General features: G+C 35.2%; 1 protein-coding gene across 10 annotated transcripts in view; it reads right to left on the bottom strand.

Annotated features, from left to right (window-relative positions):
• Yeats2 (YEATS domain containing 2) overlaps nt 1-17,996 on the bottom strand; it is an 89,181-nt gene that overhangs the window by 44,534 nt on the left and 26,651 nt on the right. For 9 of the 10 annotated variants that reach the window (XM_078043780.1, XM_078043781.1, XM_078043782.1 and 6 more), the window contains 6 exons: nt 17,535-17,780; nt 15,398-15,513; nt 13,764-13,925; nt 9,460-9,571; nt 4,177-4,221; nt 568-748 (listed from right to left, as the gene is read on the bottom strand). In XM_078043780.1, the coding sequence (XP_077899906.1) occupies nt 568-748; nt 4,177-4,221; nt 9,460-9,571; nt 13,764-13,925; nt 15,398-15,513; nt 17,535-17,780 (862 nt within the window). Of the gene's footprint in view, nt 1-567; nt 749-3,773; nt 3,913-4,176; nt 4,222-9,459; nt 9,572-13,763; nt 13,926-15,397; nt 15,514-17,534; nt 17,781-17,996 lie in introns of those variants that run through there. The other variant, XM_078043783.1, reaches the window with a different exon arrangement.

Here is a 17,996-nt window from a genome sequence, read left to right as displayed (position 1 = left end):
ATGGTAGAGCACTTGCCTCACACGAGTGAGGCCCTGGGTTCGATCCTCAGCACCACATAAAAATGAATAAATAAAAAATAAAGATACTGTAGCACCACATAAAAATGAATAAATAAAAAATAAAGATACTGTGTCCATCTACAACTAAAGAAATATTTTTTAAAACATGGTATTTGTATACTTACATATTTATTAAATAAAAATACCATGGATTTTTTTTGATTTTGGAACATTATTTTAACTAAGATTAAATATTTAATATTCAAGTATTCTGTTAAAACAATCAGAAGCTGAATCAGAGATTTTTAGTAAAGGATAAAAATCTAACTTTTTTGGTGACACCTGCTTTTTGTGTCAGTAGCACTTTATGGGGGAAAAATGCTTCTGAGGACCGGAAATTTTGATATTTCCTTGATAGAACTGTGTAATACTGGCAGCATGCCTATTTATGAAAATTTAATTTCCATATTCTCTTAAGTCACTAAAGGCAGAAGTTTTATATTGTGTTGTACAAATGAGAAAGAATGACCCCAGAGAGACCCCATATAAGGAAGACTGCAGCATTACCTTTCTCCACAGAGGTATCGGGTACTGGCTCGAGGGACTGCTTTATTGGTGAAGAAGCTTTTACTGGGGCTGGAATGGTCAAAGGCAAAGATGGAGGGGCATCGGAGATGTCAGACTCGGAGGACTGGGGGTAAACATAGTCTTCTCCAAGAGAATGCCGATGGAGTTCAACATCCACTACCTACACAATTAGACAACACCCTTTAGAATAAATTGTACATCTTATATGCTTACATATGTGAACACTTAAAATATAATAATTATGGGGCTGGGGTTGTAGCTCAGTGGTAGAATGCCTGAGCTACCATTGGGCTGATGAATCCACCATTGGGGTCACAGAATACTCCAGTCCTGTCCTAGAACATGGTACTCTTAAGAGATGTGACAAACAACTTTTACTTGCATCTCAAAGTCAATTTTCATTTCAAGACCTGAAGGATTTATCTTAGAATGTAATGTAGTCTGGCTTAACAGAATACCTTCAGTGAAAAGCCTTTCTATTTGCTGTTTCAAATCCTTAGAACCATACTTCCTCCAAATCTTTTGCATGGTTTTCTCATAAGTAGATCTCAATTAAATGTCACCTTTTCAGAGAGAACTTCCACAACCACCTTAGCATATGCAACTCTCTTGTCCCCCAGCTAACTCTCTTCTTCAAAGTACTTATTTGGAACTGAAATTGTTATTTGCTTTGTGTTTATTGCCTACTCTCCTCATTCTCCAAATTACAAAGAATGTAACTCCCTAAGAGTAAAAAACTATCTTGTTCATTTTTGTATTGCCAACACATGGACCAGTGCATAGGGTATAGTAGTTGCTCAATGTCTCCTGCTAATAATACAGTCCGTTTCTCTAGATAAAGATTTGACTACTAATTTTGATTATAATAGTTACTGTGGATATTATATAATAAAAACAAAAATGAAGAAGAAGGTAGAGAAAAAAGAGATCTCACACTTCCTGATTTTAAAATTTATTACAAAGTTATAGTAATCAAAACAGTATGTGCTGGCATACAGACAGACACATAGAACAACAGAATAGAACAAAACCTCACATGTATGACCAAATGATCTTCCACAAAGGTTCCAAGATCATTCAATAAGGGAAAGGACAAAGTCTTTCCAGAAAATAGTGCAAGAAAAGCTGGTTATTCACATGCAAATGTAGTACCTCACTTATATATATATATATATATATATATATAAAAATTAACCCAAAATGGATCAATGACCTAAAGACAAAAGCTAAGATAATAAAACTCTTAGAATAAAACAGGAAAAGCATCATGACACTGGATTTCACAGTGGTTTCTTGGATGTCACACCAAAATCACATGAAAAAAACCCAAGAAACAAACAACAAATAAAACACAACAAGTAAATGGGACATCAAACTAAAAACTTTTATAGAGAAATGAGTCACAGGATGGGCATCAATACTTGCAAATTGTGTGTTTGATAAGTGATTAATGTTCAGAATATATAAAGATAAAGAACTCCTACAGCTCAAAACAGCAAAAGCAATCTGGTAAAAAACAGATTGTCTACTTGAGTAGACATTTCTCTAAAGAAAATAAAATGGCTAAATACTGTATTTCACCACATAATTGTCACATCCTGTTTTTTTCAATGTAAAAACTGGTTTATAACCTTACATTGTGCAATTGTTACATGGAATTAATTTTGTTCTTCATTATGCTTAAAATGTAAACAGAGCAGCAAGGCAGTCACACCAGAGGCACAGGAATGCACATTTGTCTTCTTGCACACTGCCAGCCATGGGCCTGGGATTCTCAACGCACACTCACTGCCAGTGCCAAAAGTCCACTTGTATGGTTTGTTTAGAGAGCTGCAGTGCCAAAGGTAAACACACCTTATAGGTGGTACTAAAGACAGCTCATCAGATAACAAAACCAATGATAGAGGAACAGAATCTTTGGACAGAAGACTAAAATTTATACGTCCATACTTGACAACATTATAGTAAATTTTCTCAAGTGTAATATTTCGTCTATAATGCACAAATCAATAAAAACTAATGTTTAACTTTTTTTTTTCAGACTGGAAAATGTTACTAAACTGATGTATATCTATTTGGACTGTTCAATTTTAAGGTATATTCACAAATGTTCCCTGCATCCTAATCTTGCATCAAATACAGTTTAGCAATACATGATTTTAAGTAATAATGGCACAATTTTTTTTTTAAGTTTCACATAATGGTTACACCACACTCGTGCTCTACCACTGAGCTACAACCCCAGCCCCTGCACCATGCTATTTTGAAAAAGAAAAAAAAAAAGCATAAAATATGTGATGATTTTGCAGTGGAATAAGGTAAGCCCGTAAAAAAGATATTCAACATCACTAATCACTAGAGAAACACAGCTCAAAAACCACAAAATACCACTTCAAGACCATTAGAAAAGCTAAAGAAACTAAAAATCAGAAAACAACAAGTATTGATGAAGACATGGATAAAAACAAACTCCATACTTCTGGAGGAATATAAAACGATGCAGCTGCCATGGAAAATATAACACGGTGTTTCCTTAAAAACTAAAATAGCACTAGCAAATGATGCAGCAATTTCACATCTACGTATATCCCCAAAAGAACTGAAAAGGGGGATTCATCAATTTTTCTTTGTTGGTACTGGGACTAAACACTGGGATGCTTTACAATTGAGCTACAATCCTAGTCCTTTTTAAAATATTATTTGTTTTTATTAGTGCATTATAGTTTTACAGAGTTGTGGGGTTCATTTTGACATATTCACAAAGCAAATATCAATCCTCATTTGTTCCATTTAAATCCCCAGTTCTACTCCTGCCCTTGGTTTTTATTTTGAGACAGGGTCTCCTTAAATTAATGAGGCTGGCCTCAAACTTGTAATCCTCCTGCTTCAGCCTCCAGAGTCGCTAGGATTATAGGCATGGGATACCATGCCCAGTGAAAAAAGGGATTCAGTTATCTGTACATCCATGTTCATAAGAATATTAGTTATGATAATCAAAAGACAGAAGCACCCAAATGTCCGTTGATGAATGACTAAATAAACAAAAGGTCATATATAAATATGATAGAATATTCAGCCTTAAAAAGGAAGTAAGTTTTGACACTTGCTACAACATAGATGAACACTGAGGACATCATGCTAAGTACAATAAAGGCAACCACAAAAGACAAGTATTAAATGATTCCATTTATAAAGTACCTGGAGTAGCCAAATTCACAGAAAATAGAATGTATTGTTAGAGATGGGGCGAGGGAGGAAGGGGTAACTCTGCTCCACACACGTGGACTTCGCTGTTTGCAAGGTGGAAAGAGTTCAAGAGATGAGCTGTAGTGATGGGTTCACAACAGTGAGAATGCATTAATGCCACCAGACCATACAATAAAAATGGCTAAGATGGTAAATTTTATGAATTATTTAACTACAATTAAACAATTACAAAGAAAAGAAACACAAAGGGAGTGAGAGGGAAAAAAAACATTTTTCAGAAGGAAACCTAACACTCATTTTCCCCCTAATTAAAAATGAAGATCATCCCCAGCACCACCAAAAAAAAAAGGAAAGAAAGAAGACCATAAGAAAAACACCTACCGTCTCTGCTCCAAGTGTCTGCAGGCCAGTGTACGTTCTATCCAGCTATTGAAAGACAAAGGACAGAGTGTTCAATTTCACTATGCTCACTTACAGACCTTAGGCTAATCACAGGATCCATGTTCTCATAATGTAAACAAGCACATCACTGCTTCAATAAAAATCCTCAATTTTCTAGCAGAAATACTGGGTAAACACAAAAATAGTCACGACCTTACAGTTATTATATTTTTAATGTACGCCATTTACTTCTAAAAACTTATTCTAAGCACAATCCTAAAATGGAGGAAGTTTCACACCAGAAGTTTATTGTGACATCATCTATAACCACAAACTAAAAACATAGATGTCCAATAAAAGGAATGCTTAAGTGAACACAGAAAATCAACTTGTGAAGTATTATGTAGCTACTAAGATGAGTTCACAAAAGTTATGTAAATACATTTTAAATAACAGGCTATAAAAATATACGTGTAATATGATGACACAATTACATATTTAAATGTATGGTTATTAAGCATTCTTGAAAAAACTTTTCATTCTTGAAAATGTAGGCATTACAGGCAATGCTAACTATTTCAAATATATTAGCATCATGAAAGACTTATTTGGGGGCTGAGGATATAGCTTGGTGACAGAGCATCTGCCGACCATGTATAAGGCTATGGGTTCAATCCCTAGTACCCGCCCCCTGTCCATACACAAATAAGTTGAAAGATTTATTTTTGAGGAGAGAAAGAAGGCATAAACTGAGGGAATGTTAATAACATAAACCAAAGTTTACATTTACATAGGAAGGGGTTTACTTCTTTTTATGTTCCAATTTATATCCTGACTCTTAAAAAAAAAGAAATTTGTGACAGCTTATTCATATAAACATTGTACAGTAAGACTGACAGGAAAAACATGTTTATAAATTGGGTAGAAAGAAAGGAAAAACTAGCAAAGCCAGGGCAGGTTAGTAAACACAAGGTTTTAAAGGCTGATAAGAGGTAGAAATGAATAAAATAAAGGTCTGTGCTCATTTACAGATCTTAGGCTATTCACAAGATCCAAAAAAAAAAAAAAGGAGGCAGATATCAAGCCTGGCTGAGCTCATCCTCATAGCCGACACAGGGAAGGCAACTCAGTCAGTCAGTCAGTCAAGAGATTTTAGTGTCCAGAAGAAAACAAAGCAACATAGGGTTGATTAAGACAGGTTCCACAGATGAGATCTGGAGTCTTAATATTTTAACCTTAGCCAAGAGTAGGACTGCTAAACAGGTATGGGCAATTTTAGTGACATACATTTTCTTATCCCCTAGAAAACGAAAATAACAGTTTATCTATAATCTGAACAGGCATGTTTCATTCTTAGGACCAGATTTTAAGAGGGACATTGATAAAAACAGAACTATTATCAAAACAGCAAAAGGAACTAGAAAACACAGCATACAAGAAATGTTACAGAAACAAGTTTTGCCTAGAGAAAAAAATGATTTATGGAGAGACATGAAGGCTATTACTAAAATTTTTAAGTTCTTATAAATCACAATGTTGTACAGTATTATTTTAAAATCAAGCTATAACAATATGATCAAGGTTGTTTTGTTGTGCAAGAAGAATAGCAGTTTTAAGTAAACTATGAAAAAAATATTTCAAAATTTTATTTACTAAATAAATAAAACATTTATTTGGAAGTGCTGTGCTCCATGGTAATGCTGAAGAGAGGGTTAAGTGACTACCTGCTGAGGATGCAGGGAATTTCATATATTCTGCAAACTCTAACACTTAAGAATAGTTAGTATTTAATTCAGTATTTACAGTATCAAATACATGTAATTATGTACTCTGTAGAGTAAAATGCAGACACAGCTATGAGCTTAAATAGCCAGAAAAAGTTACACAGGAACTTGAAGAATGGAAAGAATTCAAATAAGTGCTTGAGGAGGAGGAGAGGATGAGAAAAAAAGGTACAAGGAAAGAAAAGCCAAGGACTTTCTATGACATGAAAAGAGTGAGATGACTAGAGAATGCTCGTGCAGAGGATTAATGCAAGATAATTTAGGGGAAGTATGTTGAATCAAAACAGGAAGAACCCTAAAAAGCAGGCGGGGAGTCTGAACTTGAACATCAAGAATTAAATTATGTTTTCCAAAAAAGGAACAGCATAATGGTTCTGCTGTTTTGGACAGACTGATCTGATGATGGTGTGTAGAACAGACAGAGGGAAATGTAGATAAACTAAAGAAGGCAGAACACAGACTAGCAAGAATGGGAATATAAGAAAGATTGTTTAGAAAGAATAATGGTCCTTGGCCCATTTGTTGATTGGGTTATTTGTTATCTTGTTGTCTAATTTTTTGAGTTCTTTGTATACTCTGGATATTAGGGCTCTATCTGAAGTGTGAGGAGTAAAGATTTGTTCCCAGGATGTAGGCTCACTTCTCAGAGGAGGACATACAATCAGTCAACAAGTACATGAAAAAATGCTCACCATCGCTAGCAGTCAGAGAAATGCAAATCAAAACCACCCTAAGATACCATCTCACTCCAGTAAGATTGGCAGCCATTATGAAGTCAAACAACAAGTGCTGGCGAGGATGTGGGGAAAAGGGTACACTTGTTCATTGTTGGTGGGACTGCAAACTGGTGCAGCCAATTTGGAAAGCAGTATGGAGATTTCTTGGAAAGCTGGGAATGGAACCACCATTTGACCCAGCTATTCCCCTTCTCCGTCTATTCCCTAAAGACCTAAAAAGAGCATGCTACAGGGACACTGCTACATCGATGTTCATAGCAGCACAATTCACAATAGCAAGACTGTGGAACCAACCTAGATGCCCTTCAATAGATGAATGGATAAAAAAAATGTGGCATTTATATACAATGGAGTATTACTCTGCATTAAAAAATGACAAAATCATAGAATTTGGAGGGAAATGGATGGCATTAGAGCAGATTATGCTAAGTGAAGCCAGCCAATCCCTAAAAAACAAATGCCAAATGTTTTCTTTGATATAAGGAGAGTAACTAAGAACAGAGTAGGGATGAAGAGTATGAGAAGAAGATTAACATTAAACAGGGATGAGAGGTGGGAGGGAAAGGGAGAGAGAAGGGAAATTGCATGGAAATGAAAGGAGACCCTCAGGGTTATACAAAATTACATACAAGAGGAAGTGAGGAGAAAGGGAAAAATAATACAAAGGGGAGAAATGAATTACAGTAGAGGGGGTAGAGAGAGAAGAGAAGAGGGGAGGGGAGGGGAGGGGAGGGGGGATAGTAGAGGATAGGAAAGGCAGCAGAATACAACAGACACTAGTATGGCAATATGTAAATCAATGGATGTGTAACCGATGTGATTCTGCAATCTGTATACGGGGTAAAAATGGGAGTTCATAACCCACTTGAATCAAAGTGTGAAATATGATATATCAAGAACTATGTAATGTTTTGAACAACCAACAATAATAAAAAGAAAGTAAAAAAAAAAAAGAATGGTCTTTAATTGAACAAATATTTAGAACAAAGAGGAAAGAATGAAAGATCTTTCATTCTAAGAACACAGAAAAAAACAGGGAAAATGCCAGGCGTGATAGCACACATACCTGTCATCCCAGCAGCTCTGCAGGCTGGGGCAGGAGGATTGCGAGTTCAAAACCAGCCTCAGCAAAAGCAAGGTGCTAAGCAACTCAGTGAGACCCTGTCTCTAAGTAAAACGCAAAATAGGGCTGGGATGTAGCTCAGTGGTCAAGTGCCCCTGAGTTCAATCCCTGGTGCCTCCCCCGACCCCTGCCCCCTCAAAAAAAAAACCAAACACGGAAAATGACAACTCCACTAAAAATAAAGATCCTGTGGCCAGAATATAGGTGTTTAAAGCTTTGAGGTCAATGTACAACAAAAATAGTAAAAATTATGTTTTCTAGAAAAACTGGTTAAGAAGTACTTCACTGTCATTTTATACTACTGTGTCTCAAATAATTTTCTACAGGGAACTCTAGGTGATATGCACAATAAAATATGTGAGAATCATGTAAACAATTCCCTTTATTTTAGAGACTAAATAAATTATGTTGCCTAGAGCAACATAATGTGCTATGTACAGTGATTAAAATAAGTTGAAAGAAAGCAGAACTATTTTAGACTTTCTTCAAATAGAAGAGTATTCTGTCCTTTTGAATGAAGTGCCTACACACTGTTTAATTGGTTTCTGTTCTTCTCTGAGGTTATAAGGGAATCTAGTCTTACAGTAATCTGTAGAAAATAACTTAAAAGTCAAGTTAAGCAGTACCATCTATCACTAATGGACAGAAAACTTTAGTATGCCTCAGGGTTTAAAGAGGTACATTTATAAAACAAAGGTAATGTAAAAGGAATTCTATAAATGTACTCAGCTTTATTGAGTTTAATTTTGGGAATTAGAATAATGTGATAAGCCACAAAGTAGGGATGCTTTGGGAGAAGTAAAATGTTAGCATTATATCACATATAGAGAAAATGAACAGATGATATTTTCTACTATACATTACAAAGAGTGTCTAGGGGGAGCACTAAAATGGTCTGTCTTCCAACTATAAAAGCTAAATATGTTTATTATATAAAACTGCAAAAATGTTAAAACAAACAGGAAAACAGAAAAAAGTATAGGGGAAATTGCCCACCAATTCATTACTTCAATAACACCAATAGTTGGTATATTGTTTTGTTTTTTCTACCTTTTAAAAATCATGGCTAACTTCATATACATAGTATTTTGTGCTCTGCTTTTCACTTACTATAATGGTAGTTTTTTTCTACAAACAGAAAACTCTTCATAAAATATAATTTATAATGGCTGCATAATAAATCATGTGAATACATCAATGAAGAATTTCTGACCATACAAACTAGATATTGCAACCCAGTACTTTACAATTGCCAAAATGTGTTTGTTTCCCTTAATCCTTGTGAAATAAACAAGCAATGCATTATTTGTCTCATTTTATAGAAAAGCTAACATTTTTTAAAAAATAAAGATTTCAATTACTTAGTCTCAAGTAACACATCAATGGTAAGATTTGATAAAAATTCAAATCTTCACATTATCTGAACAATTAGATCATCTTTTCAAAGAAAATACATTGTGCTAGAAAGTAACTTGTCTCCACAACCTTCAGAGGACAAAGAAGTGCTGTAACAGTAAGCATAACATGCTCAAATGATTATCCTGCTTCCACTGTCCATGACCACCTCCCTCACTACCATATGAAATAGATGATGGGAAAAAAATATCATTTCTGGGGAGCCAATGCTTTGTCACGATACCTTCAGATTATGTATGATATCTATCCGCTTGTTCTGGCTGTCCTTAAAGTGAACTTGAACTCTGACAGGAAACTCACCCCAGCCTCTTCTGGTCAGATGAAAAGGAGGCTCTCTAGGGAAAAGCAGATATTTATACATTCACCCATGTTCATGCTCTCATCCTAGAGAGGAAAGTTTTCTTATAACGGATAAGTCAGAAATTCACATCCTTCTTAGAATCACTTATGTTTCCTTATGTGAAGCTAAAGTTACATGCTGAATTTCACTAAAATACTAAGTTACAAAAATTCAAATCTACAATAAATATTCCATTTTTGAATGCTTAGAGTTAATAGGTCCAGATAGTAATCCAAAGTTATTTTCATAGATGAGGGACCAAAGTTAATTGATGAACGTTACACTATAGAGCCAGAACCTGTGATTGGCATATGACAGGCACAGGCTCTGAGGTTTGTGTTCCTACCCCAGGTCCTCAAAGACAAAAATAAAATAAATCATGAAAATGCTCAATCCGAAAGTGAAAATTTATTTGAAACTGCTAAAAAGACTTGATCTTCCCCATACAATAGCTGTGATTTTAGTGGGTACAGGAGAATGTGTATCAATATTAATTGGATTAAAGAATTTACAATCATAATGTAATTAATTAAGGGGGAAAAATGGAAATTAGCCAACAGTTCTGGGATTCATCTAAAATCTCAGCTACTTGGAAGGCTGAGGCAGGGGAGTCAGAAATTCAAAGACAGCCTGAGCAACTTAACAAGACCCTGTCTCAAAATAAATGTAAAAAGGGCTAGTGGATATAGCTCAGGGGTATAATGTTTCCCTAGCACATATAAGTCCCTGTTTTCAATCCCCAAAACTGCTCAAAAAAAGGGTATGTATAGAGATGGGTTAATGGAACAAGACTGGCAAACTATTATTAATTGCAATGGGTACAAGTTCATTATACCCTCTACTTTTGTATATATGTGAAACTTTCCATAATAAAAAAAATTAAAAATTTAATTGAGATCTTTAAGTGTTCAAAACAATATGGCTTAAGTTAATTGGGAAGAGAGGAATACCTTTAAAATAAAAATGTTTATGAATCCCTGGCTTACAATTATTGTAATAAGATAAAATGCTGATCTTGCAGGGAACGGGCACTTTCAAAACTAAGAGAAAGGCTTTCTAGAAGTGGAGAGTCCAAGGATAAAACCTGAGAGGACTCTTAACAGATCTGAATTAATAAGCACAAAGGCAGGAGCTACCAGAATGGTGAATTCTAGATATAACATTTGGAATCATCAAGAATAAATTTTTCCTTCACATTAAAGACCTTGAAAAACAGGAAAAATCTGAGTAGCAGTCTAAAAAGTGGACAAAACAATGCCCACGTTATAAGAGAGAAAAGAAAGTTAAAGAATTTTTTTTTTTAAAAAAAAAAAAAAAAAAAAAAGCAAAAGCAAAAGCAAAGTACATGCCCTGGATAGAAGAAGTCAGGAGAACACAAGATGAGGTCAGAGAAACAGCATGATGATGGTAGAGGAACAGGCTTCGGGTAAATGAGAAGGTAGACTTGAGGTAGCATAGAAAGGGATCCAAGGCCAAAAGTATGGTAAGGCCATGGTGGACCTAATAATAATAATCAATGGAAATTCTATAAATGGTAAATTTGGTAATTTAAATTCCAGTAAAGTTGAGAGGACAGTCTAAACTTATTTTGTAATATGTCTCAATTATACTGTTTGCATGGTCAATTGCTCTCACAATGGAAATCAGGCATGTTCTTAATTTATGTATGCAGGCTAACCTTCAGTGAATAGACAGGAAGGACTGTGGCCAGGAAAGACAGACAAATAGCGCAATTCAAGAAAAAGGGACAATGGTTTTTACAGGAAATTCTTCTATAATCATATTTTGAGAAGCAAAAAAAGGAATCTAAGAACTACTAACAAAGAAAACATTATTAAGAAAATGCTATAATTTTAAAAGTATATTATTCCATTCAAGAAAGAACTGCATAACCTGAACAGAATTATATATTTCTAGATTCCTAGAGAAGGTTAAAAAAAAAAAAAAAGAAAAGAAAAGAAAAAAGGTTCTACTGGAAACAAAATGAAGTACAACTCCTTGTTCAAATTATTAATTCAAACAACCAATTTGAATTCAAATGTCTTTTAGTATCACTCCTAATGACCCAGAATTCACCACTTACCGAATTCCTTGTTCCGTTTTGGAATACCTATTATAAAAATATTTACTCTACCTCCTGTATGATAGTTCTAGATATGTCACTTAGAATCACAAAGAATAAATTTTTCATTCACATGAAAGATCTTCAAAAGAATTAAAACATCTCTGTGAGTCTTTTCTCTTCAGGATGACCACCTCTTTTCCTTAGAACAGCAACAGCAAATGTCCATAGTATTTCCTTGACCCATTCTATTCTAAGTCCTTTGCATCTATTAACTTACGTAATCTTTACAACCACGCTATGAGCTATCTCCTCTGAGACACAGTGAGGTTGCATAACTAACTTGCCCAGGTCACAGACCAAATAAGTACTTGAACTAGGATTCAAACTCAAGCAATAGGCTGTAGGGACCATGCTTTTACCACTGTGGTAGTCTAGGTTCCTGTGGTAACAGAACTCTATACTGCCCAGACCACTCACCTCCAGATGTACAATAGTAAGGCTAGCTCTTTTCAGATTGGTATAGACAGCAAGTATCCCTGACTTCTAATAAGGCAGCTTAAAATTGCATTATTATGCTAAGTAATTTGTTTTTATCTTCTGGTTTTTAGAAAATCTGAAGTTATATGTGTGGCTCATAATATATTTCTATTGAACAGTGCTACTCTACATTCAACCTACATAAAACAGACACAAATGACTTAAAGACACTCACTAAGATCTGCTCTGGGGGCCTGATCCGCTCTGGTCAGGCAGTTGTACTATGCTCAACTTCTCTAACTCAGGGCCTGTTATGTTTCCATAACAGGCCCTGAGTTTAGCACACATTTAGCAACTGTCTTATGACTAAAAGCAAAGTTAACATGCACAATTTTTAGGAAGCTGGCTAAGAGTGGTTCATGACAACTGAAACAAATGAAAAAGATGCTTCTATAGGAGCACAATCTACCCATGTTCTTCCTACGTAATGTGCTGGGATGAGAAGATACAGCATGCACGAGAAACACATTTGTACTCTGACCCAAAAGTAAGATTAACCCCAAGTTTCAAGCCAGGTGCAAAAGCCATGCATCAAATTAATTTTGACACCAGACAAAAAACAAAACAAAAACAAAAACAAAAAAAAACCAGCTTTGAAGTCTTAAAAAAGGAACCCAGTTATAATTAAATCTAGGACATGTGTTAATAATAACAGCAAGAGTACAAATGATAGAAAGAAAAAAAATCAATAAACCACATGCTAAAACTATTTCTGATAGAGGAAAATAGTAGATAACTGCAATGGGAAATTAGTAGACAATGCAAGGAAGGAGGGAAGCAAACCACATGGCTTTACAATGGAAGTGAGGATTTTTTAGGTAGAAGGGGTAAAGGTGATCTTGGAATCATAAACATGACAAGTAAGACACCAATCCCATTTCCAGACCCAGCAGTACAATGTGTTTGAGAGGGAAAAAAAATAGCCACCACTTAAAAAAGAGTTCTCAAGAGAGCCAGGTTTTGTTTAAAAATCAGGAGTAAAAGGAATGTTCTGGTCAGAGTAGAGAGTATAGGAGATTTCACTAATTATAAGCCACCAGCACTTCCACAGCGCATTCAGTGAAGGTGTATGTGGTATCATCATATACAGATGGAAGAACACATGACAAATAATATGACAAGCAAATAAATGACAAGCAAGATTTCACAATAGTATACATATTATCATTCCATTTTTGTGAGGTAACCACAAACAACTAATAGTATATGCACAGGAAAAGTATCACTAGGGATTATTTTTGAGTGGGTGGGATCATCTCAATATTAAATATTTGTGTAACACCAGAATCCTGTATTTCATTCTATTATACATAAAAAATAGTAACATTTTAATTCACATCTGTATCCATATAAACAAATTAGCTACTATCAGCTGATGTAATTAGTATAGTAACATTCTGACATGGGGTGACAATGCCTGTTCAGTGAGACAGTAATCAGCAAAAGGAGAGAAACCACAGCTAAAACTACATTGTGACTAAAGAGCCAACTCTGAGTATGTCATAATAATACAAGAATTTCCAGAGAACATTCTAAAGTTAAACCACATTTCTGTTCTTAGGCTAAAGAACTTAAATATGCTCACCTAACTTCCACAAGGTCATTTGGTTTATAGCTGGGATGAAGGAAGAACCAAACTTTCTTGACAAAATGATTAATGCTGGGTTCTCTACGAGACCCTCGAACATATACCATCCACTTATGGGTTGATTGGTCATTTTCTTCCCTTTTATCTGGAGGTATATACCTAGAGAAGAAAAAGAAAAAAGAAATCTGAGTTTCTCTTTCCTTCAGAGACCTAATAACACAATTAACTACTCTTTAAAACAAGATTAATATTCCAGCAATATTAAACAGCTATGTCAATTAGCCAAAATATTTGTAGTGAGTTATTTTATTTTTTCTTTAAACATTTCTTTGGTCTAAGAGCCATCCCTTTAAAGTTTGTTTTGTTTTCTGATTAGCAGTCTGAGATTTTAAAATAAAACTTGTTTTTCCTACCAGGTGGGTACCTGAAGTGGAAATAACTTGACATATTTTTATTCCTGAGCTAGAGAACCCCTAGTCTTTAAGGTTTTCACTCAGATTCCAGGGTGCCAGAACTTCAGGACCTTTTGGAGCCAATCACTGCTGCCAAGGTTAGTTTCCTGCCTTTTGAAAGCTCAAACAAGCCACTGCAAGTCTTTTTGTTGTTGTTGTTTTATACTAGGGGTTGAAGCCAGGGGTGCTTTACCACTGGGCTATATCCCTAAGCCCTTTTATTTTGAGACAGGGTCTTACTAAGGTTGCTGAGGCTGACCTCAAACTTGCAACCCTTCAAGTCTTGATCATAGTAAAACTAGCATCTGAAGCCCTCCCCTTCATGGGTCCCATTTTCATTTCAATGTATAAGTGCTCCTTCTTAGATTCTGGAGGAGAATATGAACATGGCCTTCTATGTTATCTTAGTAATGCAGGGAGCCAAGCTGCCTAACAGTTCTTCAGGAGAATTCTTGTCTAGTCTTGGTGCTTTGCTCTTCCATGTATAATAACTAACTGGTGAATTTCATGAACCTTGTTGGGAATTTAGATTTTGAAGAAGAAGAAAAAAAAGTCAAAGAAACTTATCACACACAAATCTTTCCACTTCAAAACAGAAAAGAAAGAACAGTAAATGAGTTCCCAGGAATAAGAACCTGATTTCAGGATCAATAGTGCCAACCACAAATAAATGGCAAATGCCGAGATCATAAATGTATAGGGAAAAAAAGCAGATTTGAAAGTTAGGGTTGGAAGTAGTTCCTGAGAATTGACCACTCTCAATGCTTTCAAATGCCTCTTAATTGCATCTTCTACAAACGTCACACCAAAGTTTAAGAGGTTACTAAACTGCCTCTTCTCTAGTGACACTTTGGAGAGAATGTCTTCTTGCTTATCATCTCTGGATATTAGTGGATATGGTGCAAGGCAGAATGGCACTGTAAAGAGAGGATGTACACAGGAAAAAAACAATATCCAGTTGACAAACAGGAGGCTTAGAGTCAAACAGGACTGTGCTTACTAATGAGCAAGATCACCTAAAAGTGTTTTGGATCATGGTAAATTTTTGAAATAACTAAGAGCCTGGAAAAAAGAATTCCTCAGGCTTCATCTCACTGGAATATTACAGTAAAGGAGTATCAGTGCCAATGTATTAATAGAAATGATGGCTAAAAATGAGAAAAATCAGCTCGTACTCACTTGGACACATTGCCCACTACTATTGTTTTCTTTACAAAAAGTCGTGAAGTCTCATCTCCTGTGAGATCAGTATTCCGCTGTTCTGTTTTATGAGAGCCAGTAACACCAGAAGTATCCTGAAAATAATAAGCAATATTCATTTCATTTAGAACAATTTACAATAGCACAAAACTCAGAAAATCAAAAAAGTATAGGACCTCAAATATTTTTTTTAATTATAAAATTCTATGGCTTTGTGGCACCTTTGAGAGCATGAAAAAATAATTTGCTATAAATAACTGCACTATCTTACACTAAAAGTTTGTACACTATACTTCCACATGTATTTTTATTATTCACATACATCTGCTTTATATATGCAAAGAAGATGTGGAAGAATATGCAAGAAACTACTACAGTGGTTATCTCTGAAAAATGGCAATGGAAATGGAAAAATTTACTTTCTTTTTAATTTTCTGTATTATTAAAAATTTTTCAATGAGAAATAAATACAATGATTATGGCTAGGGTTGTAGCTCAGTGGTAGAGTGCTTGCCTTGCACACCTGAGGCCCTGGGTTCAATCCTCAGCACCACATAAAAATGAATAAAGATATTATATCCATCTACAATTAAAAACATTTAAAAAGAAAAGAAAAGAAAGAGGGGCTGCTGTGGCTCAGCAGTAGCACACTTGCCTGGCATGTGTGAGGCGCTGGGTTCAATTCTCAGCACCACATATAAATAAATAAATAAAATAAAGGTCTTTGAACAACTGAAAAAAAATTTTTTTAAAAAAGAAAGAAATATAATGATCAATTAAAAGTTGGACTATAGTGACAGAAAGTTACAGTTCAAATTCTAGTCCTTCCAGGTATTAAATTGTTATCTTGGGTAATTACTCTCTCTGCCCCATTTTTCTCAAAGGACATTAATAGTACCACTTTATGATTGTTTCGTATAGTTCTTACAAAAGTATTTGATTCACAGTAAGTACTAAATGTTTGTAATATATGCACATATATAAACCACCACATATTGTATAAAAGATGTTAAGTTTCTAAATTAAGACTAATATGACTTAAATTCTTGTTCTTAAAAAGAGAGAGAGAGAGAGAGAGAGAGAGAGAGAGAGAGAGAGAGAGAGAGAGAGAGAGAGATACAACAGACACAGTGGCATATGCCTATAATCAGCTACTTAGGAGGCTGAGGCAGGAGGATCTCAAGTTCAAGGTTAGCCTCGGCAACTTACCGAGTTATTGTCTTAAATAACTTATTACTGTCTTAAATAACAACAAAAATTGAAGATGTAGCTCCCCTGTAAAGTGCGCTGGGTTTAATACCCAGTATGGAGAACCAATCAGTAAAATATTTGATGTCTTACTACAGAAAGCAACTTGGAGATGCATGCTTGTAATCCCAGCGGCTTGGGAGGGACTGTGAGTTCAAAGTGAGCCTCAGCAACTTAGTGAGACCCTAAGCAACTCATCAAGATCCTGTCTCTAAATATAATATAATAAAGAGCTGGGGATGTGGCTCAGTGTTTATGTGCCCTTGGGTTCAATTCCCAGGACCAAAAACAAAAAAAGCAAGTAAGCAAGCAAGCTACTTTGGAAATTTCCTGTCACAGAACACCAGGCTGAGAAAAACCACTGGTCTAAACCAATAATGATGATAGCTGAATATTACATGAAGTTTAGAGTACCTTGAGCTGGCAATTCAAGCATTTAAGTTGGCAGGATCAAATTCCATTTATTTATTGTCAAATTTCCTTCAGCTAATATAACATCTTTGAACATAAAACCTCATACAGGAAAGTGCTTAAGAGTCACTAGAAAGAATAAACACAATAGTGGAAAGACCTTCGGTAAGGTCACTGAACAATCAACCTTTAAAGGTTTCTTTCGTATCTACATGAATGACATCTATCAGTTGTGCAATGCCCTGGATTCTTAATCTCTAAAATTAAAAAGACACAGGTTTAATTCTCAGTTCTGATACATCTGGGCAAATACAACCTTAACCTCATCAAGGCTAAGTTTCCTCACTTTAAAAGGAAAACAGGCTGTTTCCTAGAGTGCCTGTAGAAGATAATATGTGCACAGTTTATTAGTAAATATTCCTTCTCCTCTAGCTCCCTCTCATCCATTCAACTTTACCCTTCCAGTATTTCGGCTTGATCTCTGTTCCATGTTGTTTGAGACTCTTTCTTCCATATCCATATTGCTGTTATTATCTTTGTCAGATAAGAAGTCATTGTGCTGAGATAAAGAATCACTTTCTGAATGATTAGCTGAGGGTGTTTCTGATCTCTGATTGGTAGGAGATGAGGATCTAGATGGTGATTCCAAAAATTTCTTGATAGCAGGATGATTAAAGACCATTGGATCACATGTCTTTGATCCCTACAAAAGAATGACAGCATGAAAACTTTTAATCCAATCCACTGAAAGGAGGTAAAAATGTGATCTCTTCAAACTCTTAGCTATGACGATTACATTTAAAATCCTTCAAAATCTCTACTTATAAAATTAAGGACAAACTCCTTAACAAGGTCTGCATCAACAGAACAAAAATTAAGGTGACAACTACATAAAAGTTGTTAACACTAAAAGCTAAAG

Source organism: Ictidomys tridecemlineatus, chromosome 3, assembly GCF_052094955.1.
Source record: "Ictidomys tridecemlineatus isolate mIctTri1 chromosome 3, mIctTri1.hap1, whole genome shotgun sequence".
NCBI classification, from domain to species: domain Eukaryota; kingdom Metazoa; phylum Chordata; class Mammalia; order Rodentia; family Sciuridae; genus Ictidomys; species Ictidomys tridecemlineatus.
This window is presented reverse-complemented; position numbering and strand designations above follow the sequence as displayed.